Source organism: Battus philenor, unplaced genomic scaffold, assembly GCF_028537555.1.
Source record: "Battus philenor isolate CCGP_79_NKW_IND1 unplaced genomic scaffold, ilBatPhil1.0.hap1 SCAF_22, whole genome shotgun sequence".
Lineage (NCBI taxonomy): Eukaryota > Metazoa > Arthropoda > Insecta > Lepidoptera > Papilionidae > Battus > Battus philenor.
Genome location: NW_027181685.1, coordinates 6,688,589 through 6,705,389, shown reverse-complemented (window position 1 = coordinate 6,705,389; position 16,801 = coordinate 6,688,589). Strand labels below are relative to the sequence as shown.

Here is a 16,801-nt window from a genome sequence, read left to right as displayed (position 1 = left end):
GTTATAACTTCAATCGCTATACAGTTATTTTAATGTTGTAATATTAAAATATCATTGTAATGGAAGAAAATCAAAAACCTTTCTAGCAAAATCTGTTGGTCCTTGAACGAAGTCGTCAGCTTGGAATATAAGGACATTATCGATGGTTCCGCAGGCGTTGCACAGAGGTCGAGAGCCGCAACCGTCCAGAGGTACCCTGAACGAGTATTGAGATTCGCTTCCACCCAGGGATACATATCTGTAATAATAAGTAATAGGGGTATACTTTTAATAATACCCCGAGCGTTTCTTCTCTTAAAGGTCAATATAGTTCTAGCAATGACAGCAGGTAGGTCACATATTTTCTATCTATATATGTAAAAATGAATGTTTGTTTTCTTTTATAGATTCGTAAACAATGCATTTGATCATGTGATGATTTTTGTTCACTAGTTTTATTTTTGTAGAAATAAAAACTTTTTTCAGAGTGATAAATTTTTAATGCATGATTGGAGTTAGTTGTGAAAGCTTTAAGGGTTTTTATTATTAAATGAGCTATATTTTCACTCATTTAAAGTCTTAACACACGCTATAATTAGTCTAATACGTAAAAAAGTTGTAATTTCTGTAACACAAAAGCGAACTATATAGACAGAGACACTCACTTGCACTTAGGATCGTTTAGATATCCCTTGCTGTATATGATGCCGTCAAATACGTCAGCGAATTCAACTGTCACTTCAATATATTGGTCCGTGCACTGTACATCGATATCAGGGGAGAGAGGAGAGTCGGCTGCCCTAGATCCACGCATAAAATGCACCGCAGTTTCATCGCTGGTTTCAAAGAACGGTGACAGGGCATTGTCACCGGCTAGTTCCAGGTTGAGTTCTGCCGCTGTGAGTGTTTGGACGCCATCTGAAACAGCTGTAGCAAGCGACAGCTACAGAGAAAAACATTTTTTTTAGTATTTGTCTATGGTAAACTATTTGGTAAAGTTCGGTATCCAAAGTATATTTGTCATAATTAACGTAAAATATATTATGCAGTACTTCATTTTGTCTACTGCTGGACATAGGCTATCCCCATAGATTTCCAAAAGAACCGGTTGGAAGTGGCATACATTCAGCATCTTCCGACGACCTTAATAAAGTCGTCTGTACGCCTTGTTGTTTATTTTTTGTTCTAAAAATTTTATAATCGAAAACAGTATCTTACTCTTGTAGTCTAAACTCCAGATACCAAGCTATTCTTTTTTGACTTTAATAACTTTTTAACTACATATCATTTTTTTATATTGGTTATCGGTAAAGTTTTTGACCTCTGTCTTGCCTGATGTTAATCGATGACGACGGTCTGCACTTTTACATATTTGCCTAGAACAAATCTAAGCTGAAGACTTCCAAGTTATAGCTAGCTAGGTTGTTTATTTCATTCCTTGGGTATTTAATTTATAATTTATATCAGATACTTTTCTTACTGTATTTTCATATTTAAAAATTGATTATTATATAAAATACTTTTCACATTATTACATATGATAACAGCGAGTTAACTTACATGAGAAACTTAAAAACGTTTAATCAGCATTATCAAAATAAATGCTAATGAAAACCTTTTACTTTGTGTTAAAATTAACCAATAACGTTTTTAAAAACACGATTAATTAGTGTAGTTAATTAGTTTTATAAATTAGTTCTGTACAACAACGTGAGTTCGCTGTGTAAATTCTTCAATCATTTCAATTTTTTTGCTACTTGTTTTATATATATATATATATATATAAATATATATATATATATATATATATTTATATATTGAAACAGAGCAAAACAGATGGCATCTGTAGCCTTAAGGTTCTGGAGTGGAAATAACGGATCGATACACTTTGGACGCTGAAACTAGTGAGTTTACAAGACAAAAAGTTTCATAATCTTAAATATCAATGAGATAAGTGCGAAGGTCAAGCCAGTAATTTTCTATTACAAAAACACAACTTTGTATGTGATACGTTGTTAGTGAAAACATTAAAATATATGGTGATCGCTCCTTTCGTCAATTTATGGATTAATGAAAAACTACAATTGTGAATAGCTTTTGCGCTGACTTATTTATAAGATTTATTATTATAGTGCACGCTTATCAGTATTATCTAAACATTGTTCGCGCGGGAACAATGTAAATTATTTCCAGTCACACACAATTTTTCGCGTTATTACAAATCGTCGAGTCTTGTGAAAAATTCAAACGAACCAATATTATTGTACTTGTAAACACTACGACTGATTTCTTAGAGTATTAGATTATTTTAATATTTTTGACACAATCGAATCTAAAATTTAATTTCACAGATTACGTTATTTGAAGACGTTTGATTACTAAACGCTTACAGGAATGAAAGTGAACTAACAAATAACATTCCATTGTTTGTTTAATTTATAGATTTCCACATATATACTGACTCATCACGATATTACGGAATCATAAGTCTTACAAATTTTAAATTTAGTAACAATATTAATTTCAATGAGTAGAGGTTAGCTATCTATTTTACGAAATTTCATCATTGAGAAGGGTTAGTAGGATGTTCCTGAAACAATACATATTTTCCAACCATAGCTATATAGCTTTATAATTTAGCCATAATATTTTTTGAACGAAAATTACCGTGAATGTATTTTATAAAATTCTACGCGAAACCGCCGCAATCTAATGACATATGTTATGCTTAAAATTAGTTTACAAGGAAGTAGCTAAGAAAGTCCTCGGTATATAAAGGGACAGCTGTCATATGGTTGTAATTATTATAGGTGCGTATTGAATGTTACTATACTGTTCATGTTGCTTATTGCTCTGGTATAACATAGTCTTGAAGTTATAATTGAGTTTACATCAAATCATTTCTTGCTCGTTTTGTTTCAGTCTTAACGATATATGTTGTTATATGAATCACTCTTTTTGCCTATAAGTCACCTTACATTTTGTAAAAGAAAATTCAGATCTCATGATAATTATTAGTGAAATAGGTGATAAAGTTTTATCTGAATATTTATTTCTTAGACGCTAAGATTAGGTAAAATGTGTTGCGTCCTTAGGTTAGTAATTTAAAGCTACTGAATATCAAAACAATAAAAGATGATTCGTCTTCACTATTTGGTATAATATTTGGTAATAAAAAACTAGTACAATTTTCCAAACGAAATTTGTAACTGGTTATATATAGAAGTTGGAAACTGTTTCATCATGTTTGAAAATATTGTTAATATTGCTTTGTATTTCCTGTCTCTTTAAAATAAAAAAAATCTTAAAAAATTAACCACATAGAATAATATTTAAGCTTTTTCTATTGTTTCGATGAAGGTAGTGCTTTTAGCCCTTAGGCTTTTACAGCTTCGTCGGATATGAGTTCACGGAGTGTAAAGGACCGTGAACTATATTTAAGTTTCTTTTTGATAATGCCGTGGATATCTGTGGTGATGTGGTGATGAGATGACAGTAGTGGTAAAGAGTTATGAAGATGATTAATAAAGATTTATTTTCAGTAAATAAGCTCGAGAGATATATCAAGAACCACGGCTTAGGCTGCTATGTTAATGATTTCGGATTTTAGAGCGACCAAAATCTTTGATTGCTTTGGCAGCAACAAGCGATCTCGATTTGAGATTTCTCGACGCGGAATGCGTTTTGTATTCGCAAGAAATGGCTCTATAGTTCCTATATCTATTATACATATCAGGTAATTTTTTTTAGAGAAAATTTGCTTTAGTAATAATATTAATAAAAATTTGACCAAAAACACTTTGTTTTTGATTTTGAAGAGATTGAAGAAGAAGAATAATGTAATATTAATATATAATTTAGTAGATTCGAAAATATACGACAGGTGAATATCGACTCGATTATCGGGTTGCTATTGTTAAGTAATTAAAAGTCGAATAAAATGCAACACTGGCAATAAGTAAAGGCTGCTCACTTATTTACTTTAAAATGAAAAAAAATATTCTTGTTCAATAAATCTTACCTGCACGAATGCAATCAATGTCGCTATGTGCATGACAGCCACTTCATGGGGCTCTGAAATAAAACAGAATTAAATTTTAATACAAGTAATATTGTATGCGATACAGTTACATCACTAAATAAATTTGTTAAAAAATATTTATAGCGTATTAAAAGCTGAAATTACACTGGTAGTACGCATAAGTTATAAATACATTAATATTTGTCGTATCAACAATAATTAACAAAAGAAAAGACCAAGGAGGGAAAAGTGATCATACGTAAAAGGAAACATCTAGCTTACGACTTTAGACACGAAAAGAATTATCAATGTTTTAAATTCTACAAGTAATGTGCTTAAAAATACTCAATTATAAATCTGTCCTGGATATGTATATCAGTTACCAAACACTTATAAATAAAGGACGACTTATAAATTGAATTTAAAATTAATATTCGTACCTATCAGTGAACTACAGTCACTAATTTTGTATACTCGTGTACTAAAACTTTGCTTGTATATATGTGAGCTATACTAAAAAAGGTTATCGGTTGATAGGTTTGTTTGAAAATTAATGTTTACACAATTGTATTATTATTTACATCATTATATTATTATTCCTGATTAATATAATAATACATCAAATACAATTACATTTGAAATAAATCATCCCAAATAACCCACTGTACCCACCCCATCTACGATGGATCGGCTGTACATTGAAATATAGTTTTATTTTTTAACTGGTAAAATATTTTCTTAATGGGCTGTTGGAAAATATAAGTAATTCGAAACAACCTAATTTTTAAATCCTCGTTAATAACATTGCAGACAATTTTTTTAAATATATTCCATATCGTTAACACTCTGAAATAATCTACTTTATCGTAGTTTCTCTAGTTTTCCAAACATATATATACACACACCTATATAAATATATGTATATATGTATACATAAATACATTATTGAATGAATTTTTTATTTCTTCATTTTATGATATGTATAAAATTTCTTCTTCATTCCAGTTATTTAAATAGATATGTGCATGACAGAAAAACAATAAATAGAATTTTTAAATATGTACATGATTTTGCTGAGTATGCAATCTAAAATTCTTTTATATTATTATATTAAATATTACCGTTTTATAATTTTCATTTTCATCTTAAATGCACTCAAAGAGTAGTTATGGTATTCTTGTCAAAATGTTTTATTTAATGTTAAAACGTGTTAAAGAAAAAATTAAAGACACACCACACTTGTTAACGGAAAAAGTAGTAACTTGTTACTCTGTTATATAGTTATATATTAACTTGTAAAGGATATACTATATTTTCTATAAACAAATTTATATCAACTCGCATGAAAACATTAAATCAATTTCATGTTGATAAAGCGTTAATCGTGACCGTACAAATCTTACGTCATATTTTTTAACGTGCGAACGACGCTTATGTCTTACCACATAGGCCATCGGCACCTTAAAAGTGCACAAGCGATAAAATCTCTATTTAGAAGGACCGCAATTGTATAAGGTAAATTAGTGTCAAGTGTCATTCATATTTGAATGTTTGCGAAGCGACTGATTGCGAAATAAATGATATGTAACGAATTGTCCAATAAATCATGACTTTTCAACTTGTAATGTCTTCAAAATTTTGTAGATGTAAACTTTATCAAATGATACCAACAATGGATGGATGCATTTATTTTATTTCATAACATCTGTGTCAGCAAGTCATTACCACAAGAAAATTTAGCTTTAATGCGTGTAAAAGACGAGATGACTAAATTTCAGACTCTTTGATATTTTTTTTTAGAAAAATTGATTTAGTGGATTTGATATGGTGCTAACTTAACTAACCGGATTAGTAGGACGCTAAGCTCTCGAAGCGCTTAAACGAACAAAAAACCTTGGGCCAAGTCATAAGGGAGTAGTCACCAGATTTTGATATGAATTCAACACTATCTAAAACGGAGCCTTCGGAGTCGCGGATATCTTTAGTGGGAGTCGTAAATTTCCACTAATTTTAGTGACTCCATGAACAGAGACTCTCTGGTCCTGAACTATTGTGATAGCACCACGAGGATTTTAGGTTTGGCATGAATAACACATAATCTGGGATGGGCTATCTAAAATAGTACAGCGAGATCGGAGTTCCTCGCACTACGCAGAGTCACCCTATTGGATGGGGTTTAGTGGGGAGGAATACAACTATATTTAACTCCCTAAGGTATCCCCAAACCCAAAGGTTTCCCACCGGAAACCAAAAAATAGGTTCCCCTCGATACGCATTAAGCATTTCAATTTGTAGGTACTCAAAAAGCCCGAACCGTGGCATAATCATCAGTTATCATACAAACATGTCTTTATAGAAAAATGCTTGTAGAAAAAATAATTAGATGAGTATCATAATTATTTTACATACATATGTAGCATTAAAATAATTTTATATTAGCATAAAAAGATAACGAAATATTAGATAATGTAATGCAATCAAATAAATTGTGTATAGTATTTAAGATCTTTTATCACCATAATTTCAGCTAGATTTCCAAAAGGAATGATTAGAAGCGGCCCGCTGCCAGGATCTTCTATAGACTTCAATTACGTCATCTTGACATCCATCTTGTGGGTAGAAGTCCTGCGCTGCATTTGTCGGTTCATGATTTCTACTCTAGAACCTTAAGGCCTCAGCGGTAACATGTTCTGCACTATATGTAGCTTGACTGTTGCCATTTAACCTGCACAATTCCCTGGGCCTGCCTATATAAACTACATAAGGTAACTTTTGTTCTTCTACAGATCTCCTCGTAGAAAAATCCCGAGTATATTCTTCGCCACTTATTGAGCAACTGTAAGCTTGATAATGAGGCTCTAAATGAGAGACCATATTTCACTGTCGTAAGTCGAAACACATTAGATGCTTAACAAGGTTTTATAGACGCGTTCTTAAGTGTCATTATGGTTTAAAAAACCGACGTGTTTCTCAGTGTTTAATTACAATTAAAATAATTGCTTTTGCTACTGCCATTGGTGGTAATATTTGCGTGATTCACTTAAACTGTTCGGTACTAAAACAGATTAATAAATTTTATAAGCTTAAATGGTGATAAATTAAAGATGTGAAATACGGATAGCTCTAATGCCCGGTCACGAAGAAGACCCTAATTGTGAGGTCGCGTTCGTCTTGGCTTCGTGAGGTTATTTAGACCTTTAAACCTTATGCCTTCCGCATTATATTTCGACATAGTTTCCATTAAAGTTGTTTTTAATAACGTATCTTCGTAATGACCACTCATACCTACTCGTAAATTATTTAATAGGATTAGGATGTAACGTTTTAATTCTTAAATTGAGTCATGACAGATTATAATTTACATAAGACCATCTGTTGGATGCATTTAACTTAATTGGTTAACGACTAAAAGGTCAGTTAGCTTGGTATATGATTATTATAACAAATTAGCATTTTTATAGGTAAGTGGGTTTTAAGTTTTGATTGACTTTGGCATCAACGTCGTTAAAACATATTTTAATAATTTCATTTTATTTATATAATTCTAAAAGTTTGTAAATCAGATTTTTTTGTGATTTAAAAAAATTAAAAACCAACAGAAATTTTATTTGTAATCAGCGCACAATACTCGATTAGTATGACAAACAACAAAGGCTTGATTAGATACTACATGGTAGTAATTATGTTAGTTCTCATGACCTATTCACTTTGTGTTTACAGTTATTGGTGCAAAACATATCTATTGATACATTGTTATATTCTAACTCGTTATTTTACTTTTTACTGTTATGTTATTAATATCATATATATTTGATATACGATCCGTATTTGCTTTCACAGCTGTTCTTTTTTAAATCCGTTAAAGACTTAAATACCAACAGATTTACATACAACATTTCGTGGTAATAAAGTTATGCTATGCCTATAATTAAATTATACCGATTAATTCTTCAGCATTTCTGCGGAAGTAAAAGAAAGAATAAATTAATAATTTGTATGTTTATTGGATTATTTGTAGTTTAATTTATTTAAAATTTCAGTATTACATAATTTTGCAGCTTTATGTAAAGGTGTCGATGATCGGTAACCATTTTATTCGTATATAGATTGTTTAATGGAATCGATGTCATCGAATATCCGAACGAAATCGATGTCACGGTCGCGGTGATATCATGACCCGGTCTCACCTGGCATCAGGGTTGAAATATATAGGTTTATATTAAATTATTTTACATTATCAATGACTTAATATTCATAATCGCTAATTAATTTTATTGTTACAATAAAAATACCTTTTCAGAGAACAGCGAATATTTTTAAGAGTAATATAGGAATATTTTTTTTTTTTAATTTAGGGCCTTTCTTTTACTCTTTGCTTAAGTCGATTTTATGAATCGAGTGATGAAGAAGGCGTATTTATCGAATTATCCCCGTTGTACTCTGTCGTATCTAGGAAATTTTTTATTATTTAGGTAAAAAAAATATAAAAGAACTACTATAAACAGAGCCCGTAGTTATCAAGTTTTTACCGTAGCTTGTAAATATTTTGCAAATCTTCTTACATTTTACAAAGTAAGAAAAGATTTTGCTCTATCAATTATTACATAATAGTTTATCAAAAAGAGTAGTGGTGACCTAGCGGTAGAGGATTGGGATTTGTGATAGTGATATAATCTTATATAATTCACACATTGTTTCTAGAGGATGGGCAGTAGTGTGTTCTGCTTGCCATAATACACTACTGCGTTCAACAACCTGTCTTCCAAGCGTGACGATTATATTATATCCCACCATAGATATCTTTGAAAAGGTCTTGTAATTGGCAAAGTCTTTGGGTTGAAAGGATAAATTTATTCAAAGTCATAGCACAAACTGGAATATATATTACAACATTAAAAGTGAATTAAGGTTTCTGTTAATTCTCGAGGCCCCTGAGTCCAGTCACTTGCAAGTCCAGTTCATGGAGCGTTCGCCTAAGTGAATTAATATTTTAACGGCTTTCTAAACTGGTGATTTCTTATATAATGGCAAGGGTTGTGGCGTCCTATGGAGTAATAGAACTTATAGTGCTACCGAAACGGCTGTGCCGGGCCTTAGGTATGCGCGCGGCAAGATGGGGGGAGTGATGGCTGCTCCGTTTTGTCAATTCGCTATTTAAGCTCGCGGATGCTGCTCTTTTTTTAAGGCCCCCACTTTATCTCCCTTTCCAAAAGCTCGGTACAACGATTTCGGAAGCATTGTACTAAACTATGATATGCACTTATAGTGCCAACTTAAAACCGGTAAGGCAAATAACATTTCTCAGTGACAAAAGATGAATCGCTGCTTGGTTGCAAAAATTATTTCGATTTATGTCCAAAAAAGGTACAACCCTAACGGTACTGGTCGAGCAGGTCCAATATGGCTGTCTGATTTATTACTGACATGTCCAGAAACGTTACATAAGGCGTCTCGTAATCGACGCATCTTGGCCGACGGCTAACGATGTCTCTCACTGTGTGAATATCAAAGGAATTGTATGGCTTTAATTAATTTATGTAACTTAATATTACTAGTCTAGTGTTATTAATCTTGAGTAATATGTTATAAGACTTTCATATACCAATGAAGACCGCCAACTTTGTTTTCTAACCTAACCAATTTTGTGTTTGTAATACTAATCAATATTAAAGATTTTTTATTTATTTTAAAACGAATATTGGGTAACAATATCGATAGTAAAAATGGCAACGGAAATAACAATAACATAGATTATTAATTTGGTTGCCATTTGTCGTGACATATTCGAGATTAGATACAATAATTTATTGTTTAAATAAAAATAAATCAGATAAAGCTGTCAATAAATGTTTCTTATGCAATAAATTTAATGTTGTTTTATTAAACAAAACTCGCATTAACAGGAGTTTTTTATAAAACGAATTCAAAAATAAAATCCAAAGGGATCAAAAGTCAAAGGTTGTACAAGAGAACAAACCCCTATTACTTCATATTCAGGTTGATAGGTGAAAGGTGTGACATTTTTAAATGGGTAAATGTATAGTTATATGTCAACAAAAAGCTTTAATAAGTATTTTCAATTACTCTGTTGAAAGCGACAACGTTCAAATAAGTTACATTAATTTTTTTTCTATTGGAATGCGATAGGCCTATAACTTCCAACATTATAAAAACTGAATATTAATTCTATTTTTTAATTTAAATATGTAGTAATTTGATTTTGAAAACACCTTTTATAATTTATCATTACGTTATTTATTATTTTTGAAATTATTTATATCTAAGTATATTACGCATTAATTGACAGGAAACTAACTATAGATTTACCCTTTTAAAACTTTTACACTTATAAAATATCATCCTGTATAACGGTGAGACGCTGTTCACATTATAAATCTCAGTTCGAAGATCATGACAATTTCTTTACTTATTCCAGTAAAGGCCGCGTACTCATAGCAAATTAACGTCGATTCTATTGCAACAAAGCAAATCAAATCAAATTGGTATTCAATATTCTTAGTTGCAAATAAAATTTGTTTGATATTTAGTTATGGCGGTATAATAATTATTTATTTTCGTTGAGTAATATGATATAACACTTTCATATACGAATGAAGACCGCCATCTTTGTTTTCTAACCTAACAATTTTGTGTTAAGCTATGTGGTTATGTTAAAAATAGTAGAATTATTTTTACCCGTATAACACGGAATCAAACATATTAAACAAATAAAACATATTAAACATGTTAATCAAACATATGGTCGCGAATAATAGAATTGCATACTTTCAGGCACACGGCTTATGGATCCATGTTCTTACCTGATTTAAGAGAATCTAATTAGTTGGGTGTTGTAGGCTATAAAAAATTCTCGACCAATTCAAAAAATTCTCGTATTATTCACAATCACGTAATAACGTTTTAGCGACTTTTTATAACAATTTACTTTTATGATGTTATTACAACCTGTGATTGTTATTTCATGTTTGGTTAAATAATTGTTAATCATTTTATTAAAAGTTTTTTTGGTTTGGAGAGGAAATCTTTTAGAGAAACTCGATATTTATGATATTTCTTGCTTTTTGGTGGGTTATGAAGGGTTCCTAGCCGCTATACCACCCTCGGCGGTAGTCCTCTGATAGGTGTGAGAGACTTGATATCTCCATTAGGATTTTTTAAAAATCCAAAAGTCCGTTGTCCTTTGCTGTTCTGGATGATCCGTTCCAAGATATGTATTATTCACAATACAACTAAAAACCTCGTGGTTCTATCACGATAGTCCTAGAGCACATAGATCTTTCCTCTGTCTCTGAGATTAAACTAAAACCTAACCTAAATTAATCAATATAAACTTTTTTGTTAAAAAGTCTTTTCGATTTGTTATCCATCGCCAAATTGTCTCTTCGGTGATGTGTCTTTCGACTCAATATCACTCGATTTATGTTCCGACACGCAACGAATTACAACAAGTTGAACCCCCAGCGCGTCTTGTGATTTAATGATGTACAAAATTCCTTTATACTTCACGACTTGTGTCTTCGCTCATGATGTAATTATCGTAATACATAAATATTTACGTCGTCCACGTCGTCACGATGTCGTTGCACAAGACTTCCATAGCATTTCGGGTCGACGTATGCACATAAGACCAAACCTACTGCCTTAATTATAGCTCTATCTGTCGGAGCCTCAATTTACAGTATGCAATTTGACTCATCTTGCACAAGACGCTCATAGGGTCACCATATAATTTCGATTACAAGTAACCTCCTTACCGCCCATTGTTTTTGGTTGCATGTAATTTTGTTGAAATTAATTTGAATTCTTGGATATTTTCGCGAAAATTTATGTAGTACCGAATGCTAGAAGCAACAATGAAATTCTGCATATTTTAATTACAATTTGAAACCAGTCCTATTGGAATTCTTTGAGAGCTATTTTCCGACTACTCGCCACTTTTCACGTCAAAAAGATGGCCTTGCGCGAAATGGGACCTTATTAAGGTCTTCATAAAATACCAGAGACCGCTACCAATCGGTTCAATAAGAAACTTATAGAGAAAACAGATTTTAAGCATCTTCTATATTTTTATAACATCGAGATAATATTTAAGTTTATTTATTTAAACACTACCTGTAAAAAGTATAACGGCGAACTTAATGCCCTATGCATTTTCTGCCAGTTAACTATTCGGGCGATGCATATAAAGCTTTATTTACTTTATTAAGTCATAAACTATAGTTAGAATAATGTTTAAGAATTGTGTTGACGATAGTATATCTCGGATTTGAGTCTCATACTATGTATTTGTAGCACTTGCGTGAACGAAAGGAAAGACATTGTTAGATATAATAACAAAGACGTGTACTCGAAGTGAGTATGAAACAAAAATAGATAAAACTGTTGTAACAATTGGAGAAGTCACGCAAAAATCTACTAAGATGTTACATAGCTGTAGAGTGGCGCAAGGTAATTAGCCAAAAAGACGCGGAGGTGTGTTGAAAGTCTTAGAACATAATCAAAAATAGAATCATCTAGACTTTTCTAAGCAAGCAAAATCAAATACCTTAACGATACGGTATTGCGTACTTAAAAATCGATGTTCTACCATTGGCTTACAAAGACATTAAATTTTATAGTGAAACCGCTTATTGCTAAATTGGTTTCGTTGAGAAATAGGTCCTGACATGTAACAGTTCTTGCGGCTTTTTAATTACCATCGTAAATGAATTAATTTTATACGGTTTGATTTAAAATGCAGTTTATTGTAATTTTAACTTATATATAATACATAGGGTGAATAGATTATAGGTGCAAAAACTTTGAAGGGGTAAAGACTCAGTAATCGGCTAAAATCTTTAAAGCTTTTACCGATACTTTTAATCATTCTGTTTAAAATTATTGCTCTGAAATATGCAATATCATTTTTTTAATTGAAACGCGACAGGTCAATGACTTCTAGCAGTGCAAATTCTGTAGGCACGGGCAGTAAACAATTACTAATTTCAGTATGTATTAGGGGGACCGAAAAGTTATGACTCTTTCTTAAGATAAATTTAAACGAGACACAAGTTTTTATTTCTAATCAACAATATATTCCCCTTCGTTATCAACAACCTTTTACCATCTAATATACAACGCCTTCCAAGCACGTAATGAACTAACAAATGACAATCAAATATCGCGATGCACAAAAGCGACATTACTTTCCGGTCCCCCTAATAATAATTCAAATTTTTCAAACGCTTTTTCTTACGTTATTTCTTATTTGCGAAATTATCATTTTGAATAGGATGTATCATATATTAATTGAGAGTAAATGTGCTAGCAATATATTTCTTTTAAAGATTTTACATCTATTACCAATCGTTATGTATAGATTGTGTTCCAAAAACATTACTTCTTGAAATGATGCTGGTATTATCAAAATATTACTTAAGTGTAATTATAATTTATTTTAAACAAAATTTTCTATTGTATAATGCAATGTAATGATGCTTTAAAAATAATCATAACAAAAAACCAAATTAATAGCGTGTCCATTACAAAATTCAGTAATGAATAATTTAGTCACGATTTTACTAGATCTTGACGGTTATATTCAATTCGCTGTGATTTATAGTTCGAGTGCCAGATGAAATCTCCTTGTGGTTTGAGGAACTTATTTTCCTAACAAGCGTTTTATTTATTTAGAATTTAACTTAGAGAGTTTAATTGAATGTGATCGTATTTTATACATGTCAGTATTTCTGTGTAAAACTTTCATAGTGGCTATTACTATTTTTTTAAAACTTAATTTTAAAAATTCAAAAATTTCTTAACATACGATGTATTTTATTGACGTCAATTTAAATTTACCGCCTGTTAGGATGAAATGCCCCAGAACTGAGAAGAATTACTGAAAGAATATCAGACCAACAGTTTTTTCAATAAAACATAATTACATTTTTGATAAATATTAAAATAGCCTGAAGGCGAACATTTCATTCCCATGGTGTATATCTTCTATGAACGAATTTATAGTGTAGTAATCCTTAGGACATCGATGTTCTTTTTTTAATTTAGCGAATAAAGCTTTCTTCTGAATATTATCTGGGATTCTATTTTAAAAGCATACATATTGCCCATAGAAAGTTTTGCTAAGGAAATGAAGTCGAGTCTTTGGTAGGCAAATTTGTTTCAGAGTTAGAAGGTTTGACATCAAAATGGATATTTAAGTTAGACTAGCACATGTTAATCTCTGTTGTTACCTGGGTGTTTAGTAAATATATAAAAAAAATTAACATTTTATTATTAAGAATTTAAAGAATTGCATAGGTTTTAACTAATTCGATTAAGCAGTGTAACCTTTAACACGAGTTCAGTGAGGCTGTAACATTACAAATATATTGTGTATGATAAAACGGCATGCGTTCACTTTACGAGGACGTTGTTCAAATGTTAATCGGTAACGTTTACTAATATTGTGTGAATAAATATTTATTCATAAATTCGTTGCATTTAAAAGCTAAGATTTAAATCAATATAGGATACGAACATATAACGAGATCTTACAATTTAATTAACAATTCATTAATTACTGTACTAATAAGACGTGTGTAGTATAGTACAGATTATCATGTCATTAAATATTATATAGCAAAAATTTTAGAAACAATAAATAACACAACCCTAATATAGAAAGTGAAAGTCTTTTTAAAGTTCTGATTACCAAGTATATATTGATTATTATTTAATATTTTTCGAGTGTTTGACCTGTTGCATTCCAATATAAAGTATAAAAAATATGCATATGTCATGTAGTCTGACTGATTTTAATTAAAGTCATATATTTATTATAAGGCATTTCTTGGTCGGATGAGATAAAATGAAATAAAACTATATCAAGAAACGCCTTGATAAATAATCAATCATCAAATCCTAGAATTATTGACACAACTGTGGCAAAAGTTAATACAGGTTGATGTATTTTTAAATACAACTTCGTTCCCACGATCTTTCAATAACAAATGTTTTTCTTACAAAGATATACTTACTTTACCTATACGTTGAAAAGTAGGTAATTTATTTGTTTAATATAGTATAACTTAGTAGAGCATTACATACTTATTCACACGATGTATTTTTATAGTTAGTTAAAATTCCTTAAATAACATGGTTTTTATAAAAAGAAAAGTTAATACTAAAACATACTTTTTAATATGTGAGACGCCTGTTACAAGTTAAATGCAATATTTATGACGACTAATATTGCTAATTATTATTTATTGGTTTAAGAAAAAACTAACCATATTTAACACGTCTTATATTGTTACTATATAATATGGTTCAGTGTAAATACATGTCATAAATAATTGAAATCTAGCAAATATATTTGTACTGTTTCAAACGGATTGTAACTTAAAGACGGGATGAATTACACGAGTACATAGATTTCGAGTTATCAGCCACGTCTTAAATTTTTTGAAAATACTATAAGCTCTAATGTTTTATCTTGCTGTAGGGCATCGAAAACTTTTATATATTTAAAACAGAAACATATTGCAATTAGAACCTTGCAATATGGTTGTTTCTATTTAAATTATGGTTTACGTCTGTGTTCCAGAACGTTGAGATAAGGCACAATAAATTGCCTGTTGTAGCACTCTTATTTATTTCTGTATAGATGTTTAATTGAAGTTATTCGCATTTATTACGTCAGAGAATTCGTGATATCGATGGTAAAGCCTTGGACTAAAATAATAACCGTATTGTTATAAATCCAATGTCTTGCTAACTATAATCAATAGCAAATGAACATTATTTGAGAATAAATATTTTGTTTCAATTAAGCACATTTGCCTTTTTAAATTTTTAATAAAAACAAAGTGTGGGACTTTCATAGTGGTTTGTAGTTTTTTATTAATAAAATGAATTAAATGACTTAAGATTGTGAGAAGAAAGGAATTTATATAAATGATATCTAATCATCTAAGGTATGTGAAATGACGAGAAAGGAAACAAAGATCAATACATCTGTCCTCAAATATCCCGTGTGCGTCTCGTCAATCACGTCAAAGTTCCTCTCACCGCACAAACAGAATAATTAGGTACATTTAAAACCACTGTATAAAGTGATAACTCTAAAATTTATTACATTTTTTACGCGATGATAACTTCTGACAGTACATTTTCAGAGGAGAGATAGTAAACTATAATTAATTTTAATATGTAGCAATTAGAATTTTAAAAACGCTTTTTCTTATCATATTATCATTACGTTATTTATTATTTCTGAAACTATTGATTTATGGTCAGGTTTTACTATATATTGATTGATAGTAAATGAACCATATATTAATCCCTCTAAAACTTTTATATTTATAACCAATCACCCTGTATACCTCACTGGGTAACTATCATTTATACAATATATTTAATGCAACTAATAGATAAATTACTAAGTCAACCATTTTGATTATATAAATAAGACATTTGCATTCTTTGCTTCATAGTAACTTACTACTGTTATAATAAATGAATAAATATAAGTGAAATTATTTAATAATTTAAATTATAAAGAATTGTAAGTTTTCTATGTGATAAAGATAAACACGAATTTACAGAACATAATTAGTGCGAAAGGTTTTCTTAAATGAGGTATATTTCTCATTAAAAATGTTATGAGAATATTTTGGTAATTTTTGTAACGTCTATTGTATTAATTTTCGGCGTTTGCTTCGAAATTCGGTTATCGTGAGTAAAATCAAGAACAAGATGATCTATGTACAACACGGTCAATAATATTGACTCACATACTTT

At 30.5% G+C, this 16,801-nt stretch overlaps 1 protein-coding gene across 1 annotated transcript in view; it reads right to left on the bottom strand.

Moving 5' to 3' along the window:
• Nucleotides 1-16,801, bottom strand: part of zye — an 89,930-nt gene that overhangs the window by 10,382 nt on the left and 62,747 nt on the right. Inside the window, exons 5-7 of the mRNA XM_068766819.1 lie at nucleotides 4,001-4,053; nucleotides 645-922; nucleotides 79-238 (exon numbers count right to left, since the gene is read on the bottom strand). Coding sequence (XP_068622920.1) covers nucleotides 79-238; nucleotides 645-922; nucleotides 4,001-4,053 — 491 coding nt within the window. The remainder of the gene's footprint in view (nucleotides 1-78; nucleotides 239-644; nucleotides 923-4,000; nucleotides 4,054-16,801) is intronic.